The sequence below is a fragment of the Sander lucioperca genome, chromosome 5, assembly GCF_008315115.2.
Source record: "Sander lucioperca isolate FBNREF2018 chromosome 5, SLUC_FBN_1.2, whole genome shotgun sequence".
NCBI lineage: Eukaryota > Metazoa > Chordata > Actinopteri > Perciformes > Percidae > Sander > Sander lucioperca.
In genome coordinates, this window is record NC_050177.1 from 20,958,763 (window position 1) to 20,964,762 (window position 6,000).

Here is a 6,000-nt window from a genome sequence, read left to right on the forward strand (position 1 = left end):
CATACTCTGTTAATCTCTTGCATGACATATCAGTCCAGGCTACTATTTACAGTGAACATTAAAAATAATTGTGTAAACAGGCTGCAACAATTATTGTTTTTAAACATAAATTATCAGTTGTTTTTTTTTACGGTTAAACCGTTAATTATTTAGTCCATTAGATGTTTGAAAATATTGCAAAATACCTCTCACAATTTCCCAGATCTCAGTCTACCATCTCAGTCTATGTCTCTGGCTAACCAACAGTAAAAAACCCACAGATCATTTGATGACAGTGGTTTAAAAAAGCAGATAATCTTTACGTTTTAAAAAGTTAAAATGGAGAGTCTTTTGGCATTTTTGTTTGATAAATAAAATAGTTGTCTATTCATTTTGTCTTAATTGATTGATCTATTAATAAAATCTATTGATCTGTAAACCTTTTTAACAATACATGTACAGTAAATCTATGCTGTAATCCATAATATTGATTCCATATTATTTTCACTATTTTAATTGTATCACAGCTATAATCGATGCCACCTTCGAAACTAACGTTATTCACCTATTAGCTTTACGACAGAAAGGAACCTTCCAACACTGTTTGTCTGTTAAAAGCCACACAGTAACATTTTGAATGAAAAGAATACATTCTAAATGTCCAAACAAGTATCCTTGTAACCCTTGTTTTCCCTAAAAATGGATCTCCTTTTTATTATAATCCAGAAAAAGCGAAATTTATTTGATAGCTTTCAACAACAACAACTCCCATCCGATTTAGTATCAAAGGCTTGTGGGAGCTGTATTTGTTCAGGTCAGATTCCTCAATGTCCAGTTAACATAACCTATGCACTGCGACCATTGCACATGGCTTCTCATCACTTCAGCTTCAAAAAATGGAGGTCCTTCCTGCCTACCAACAGATACAAAATATCATCTTTTGGAAATTGATCTTAATGCCTTAATTAAAAAAGTGAATGAATGTTTCCTAAATAAATAAATGTTCTTCCTTAAAATACAGGGGGCATAAGTAAGGACACCCCTATGTTAAATTCCCATAGAGGCTGGCAGATTTTTATTTTTAAAGGCCAGTTATTTCATGGATCCAGGATACTATGCATCCTGATAAAGTTCTGGAATTAAAATAGCCCCACATCATCACATACCCTTCACCATACCTAGAGATTGGCATGGGGTACTTACTTACTTACTTCCATAAAATCATCTCTGAATGCAAATCCAACCAGCTATTAGGCTAACTGAAATAAAACCATGCCAATCTCTAGGTATAGTGAAGGGTATGTGATGATGTGGGGCTATTTTAATTAATTTTTCCTCATTTTGTTAATTAAGGCATTCTTTTTATTCCTCTTTTTAGTCAACTTTAGCATGGGTTCATAAACTTATGAGTACCACTGTACTTTATCACATGTACAGTTTTTACCCATGTCAGTGTTTTCCACAGGTTTGTGGATGACTTAGGTGCACATTGTTTTTCAATAAAAAAAAAAAATCCAATTTTGCATCTTTTTGGACCAGTATTATTATTAACATATCGTTGGGCATCGTTTGGATTTTAACAATTCTGATTCCAATTCCGATTCTTCCTTTCGATTCCGGTTCTTATTGATTCTCGATTCCGGTTCTTGGAGGGGTGGAGTTGAAACGGGTCACATGCCTAATGTCACAAATAAGAGGAAAGTTTTATTTTGATTCAATGGTGGTTTGCAGTTTTACAGCTTTTTCAACGTAAAATAAAGCCAGACTAGAGCGCTGCTTACTGTGCTCCAAGGCTGCAACACAACAATCGCCTGGCCGCTTCGGAAACCAAAACTTGTGCATATTAAAGCAACATCAAAGATTCTTTTGTACCTTTTTAAAATAATGTTTCCAAAATCGTTTCAGTGGTTCATCAACTCACTTCTGCATTCGCTTTGCGGCCCTCTATCGGCTATAACCGCACTATGCAAGTTTGCCAGATTGGGTAGCGGATCTGTAGTTCCAGTGAGACATATGACAGCGGTAATAGACAATTCCGCTTCCAACCTGTAGGGGGACCAAAGAGGAAAAGTGCTTTGGTGTTGCTATAAATTGGGAAGCGATGATCGGATTTGAAACCAAATCCTCTAAACGATTCCAATAAAGAAACAATTCTACTGAAATCGTAATTTTTGAAACGATTCCGAGTAGGAATCGGTTCTCGATGCCCAATCCTACATATCTGTGTCTAAAACGTTGGAAAAGCCAAAGCAGATAATTAATAACACTCAAAAAAAACTTAAAGATAAACTTGCTAAAGAAGTCCACTGGGGACCAACTACAATCATTAAATCTGACAAAAGTCATTTAGAAAGTTTTGATGCTCACATTGACTTTGCGTTCATTCGGCTTGGGTGGTGCCCCAAACAGCTAATATAATGGTAGGGAAAACCCTGCATGTACAAACGTAACGACCAAATCCCACATTTGTGTAAATCCACTCACGTGGCCATTACTTTTATGTATGACACTAACGTGTGTGTGCTACCTATGTTTTAATCAGTGCTGACCCATTCGGCTGCTAATGGGTTTTAATGCTTGACTGGTTTGACTCACCAGTTGCGTCCTCATAGACAACAGTGACCGTCTTCCACTTGTAGTACTGCACTATGTCCAGCACAGCTCGGCTTATGGAGGTGTATTCAGGATAGAGATTAATGAAGAAGCTGTCTTTGTTGTCCACTGAGGGGTGTTTCCAGCGGGTCTGGATGTGAGGGACTTCCAGGGCGTTACAAATAGACTGGACCGCACTGACAGATGAGCTGTGAGAGGGGCCAAAAACGGCCCCAACACCCAGAGCCAACTGGTCGCAGGCTGAAGTAATAAAATGGAGAGTGGAGAGAGAAAATAACAAATGACCAACAGGAGAGACACAATCTTTTATTGATTCTTCAACACAAAAAGCTTCTCAGAATTCAACGAGATTATGCTTACCTCTTCTCGAGGCCTCAAAACTGTCAAATAGGTTTATTCTCTGGATGTCATAGGTCAATGTGGTGTTTGGCATTAAGGTCCGGTTCCTGTTTATGTTGGTTACAGCGAATTTAAAGGCCAGTTCTTCAACACTAATGGGCTCATTCTCAAGCGTCTCAAAGATGCCGCCTGTATGAAGAGAAGAAACAGTGGAGGTGAGAGCATTAGCCAAAGCACACTGAAGAAAAGCAGAAAAGTTATTGATCGAATAGATCAAAAAAAGTACATGTCCAGGAAAAGCCTGACATTCATGCGCCGCATGTCCCTCTCCTTCCGCTCTCTTTATTTTGCCTTTCTCAAATCCCTTTGCTTTAGGTAACAACAACAAACTGAGCTGCATGGTTCTTTCAGGGAATGATTATAAAGATTTACAAAAGAATGTTTATGGCATTTACTCTAACTGGGTTGTTTTGGGACTGATTGGTGGGATTGCTGTGTGGACTAAGTACACACGCCGATACACTGGTTAGCGCAAATGTGGTTTAACCGTGTATCCATCTTACAACAGTTAACTTTATTCAGTATTGTATGTGGCATTTTCTTTTGCGGGGTGCAAATTTTCCACCAAAACAAGTTCCTTCCTGAGACTATTTAGTAGGTCTGCACGATTAATCGTTATAAAATCGCGATCTTGATTCACCCTGTTCACGATTTAATTTTGAAATAAAAATATATATTTTTTTATGACTTCGATTCTCATTTAATTTTACAAGCCGACTGCATCACAAATGCTGCTACTTCTGTGAGTTTTAAACATCTGTGAATCTTAAACAAAAAAGGTTTTCAAGCGCTGCAATGCTCTCCCTTCTCTTCATTGAAGCCCCTCAATGGCGCTTTTTCATCACATGGTACCAGCTCGACTCGACTCTACTCACCTTTTTTGGTTTTTTATTACGAAAAAAAGTACCTGGTACCTGCTACAGGTACCTTTTTTAGTACCACCTCAGTCGAGGTTCCAAGCGAGCTGAGGCGATCCCAAAAGGTGACGTGAAAGCGACAGACGGGGGTGTCCCGAACAAACCCGCCATTTTTAAATAGTTTAGTTCAGCTTCATTTGAAGCTAAATGTGTCTTCTGGCTGTGGCAACAAAAACACACCTTCCACGTTCTGTGTGTGTGTCGCGTTAGGTCACGGCAGTTTACTGCGGCGCCGCTATGACGACCAGCCACGCTGAGGCGGTACTAAAATCTGCAATGGAAAATGGACGCACAGTGCGTCGAGGCGAGTAGAGTAGAGTAGAGTAGAGTCGAGTAGAGTAGAGTCGAGGCGAGTCGAGCAGGTACCATGTAATGGAAAAACGCCATAAGTTTACAGGCTTGTGGGGATGCACAATGTGCTATAGGTGCCAAAAAAATCTGTTTGGTACTGCCAATTTGTTTTGTTTTGTCATGGTTCTTGGGTGCAATAAACATTACACTTCGTGAGAAAAGAATCGTGGCAGAGAATTGTGATATCAATTCTAAGCTAAAAAAAATCGTGATTCATATTTTTCCCCGAATCGTGCAGGCCTACTATTTAGCAGAGCCACCGTCACTGTGGCCGGAGCTTAACGCTGCCGAGGACGATTGTGATTGGTTTAAAGAAATGCAAACAACCCAGAGCCTTTTTCCCTCCTATCCCAGAATGTATCTGTGCTGTAGCCAGACTTTACTTCACAGCCCTGTGGAGATAGGTCTGTCAGTGCGAGACTATTGATCGACTGCCCTCACTCAGCGTAGTTATTCACCTCCCATATAGCGTGTGAAGGTTACCATGACTGAATTCTGGCAGTTGCATAATGTGGCCCAATTTGTTATGTACTTCTACCACGTAATGCTACTAAGGGACCTGGTTGAGATGACAGGATTAAATCTCATTCAGAGAAAAGCTTGTCCTTTACTGACTTCACCCTATTTACATGGCCTAAATATCACAAGCTGACACAATGCTAGTGGGATGATTTTGTTAGGAAGACATGCTTCACCTTTAGTTTGTTTATAGACCAGATTCGCAGCTAGTCAAGTCAACTTCAATTTCTGCAATATGTGCTAGCCATAATATGTTTATCTCCAACCCACGGGGCAAAAAGTACAGGTACAGCAAGTATAAAGATAAAATATAAGTAATATATACAATAAATACATTCTAGATAGTGCAAAACCAAACCGTAGAAAAAATTAAAGGAATTGATTTTGCGAGGGACTAAACATAGCCAGTAATACATTATCATGGCAAACCATCAAACTTCCTTTTTCACAGTAACTCAGTCCAGTTCAACAGATGAAGCGCTGCACTCATTCACCTCAGTCATATTTCCAATCTTCTTCACTGTACTGCTTTAGACAAGTCACCTTAAATGAACTGATATTAAATGTGTACCCACCAGCTTGTGATTTATAGCATCACATCATGAAGCTCCATAACATAATGTAATTTACTGTAAGGAGGTTAAGTGTTTCTGCTCAGGCTGCCAAAACACTGTTGCTATGAAGGGTTGTATTCCATTAAATCAGAAATTCTAATAATTTACTCTCTACATACCTACATTTTATGTTTTCTTCTCTACATGTTTCTTTTTAGCTGATTAGTTGCCTTCTTTAGTTTGGACTTACTTATTTGGATGTGTATGAAACATGTAGGTTCTCTAGTAGAAGACAGGGAGGCTTCATTAATACCAGCATCTGTGACATGGAAGTCCTATGAAGTGCTTCTGCTACTTGATATGACTAACTTATTGACTGTTTATTGTGAAATTTGGTGGTCAGTTTGTAATTCTGTCCGTTATTGTCCCCTTTATATGGCAGCGTAGGAGACTCAGGCTAAATGATGCTGTAGTGGATTAATATCATCCACCCTTTTCATGTAGAAACTGCACAATATATAGTAAGACAAAACATTTTTCATTTACTAAAACATAATCATCAACCGTTCCTCTTGTCTGTCTCTATAGTAATTACAGGGTTCCAGACTGCGACCAAATGGTCGCATTTTGCAACCAAAATTTGAGAGTGTACGACCAGTTAATTTGCC

At 38.9% G+C, this 6,000-nt stretch overlaps 1 protein-coding gene across 2 annotated transcripts in view; it reads right to left on the reverse strand.

Moving 5' to 3' along the window:
• Nucleotides 1-6,000, reverse strand: part of LOC116048371 (glutamate receptor ionotropic, kainate 1) — a 41,205-nt gene that overhangs the window by 21,722 nt on the left and 13,483 nt on the right. For both annotated transcript variants that reach the window (XM_031297466.2, XM_031297465.2), the window contains exons 2-3: nucleotides 2,953-3,120; nucleotides 2,575-2,832 (exon numbers count right to left, since the gene is read on the reverse strand). In XM_031297466.2, the coding sequence (XP_031153326.1) occupies nucleotides 2,575-2,832; nucleotides 2,953-3,120 (426 nt within the window). The remainder of the gene's footprint in view (nucleotides 1-2,574; nucleotides 2,833-2,952; nucleotides 3,121-6,000) is intronic.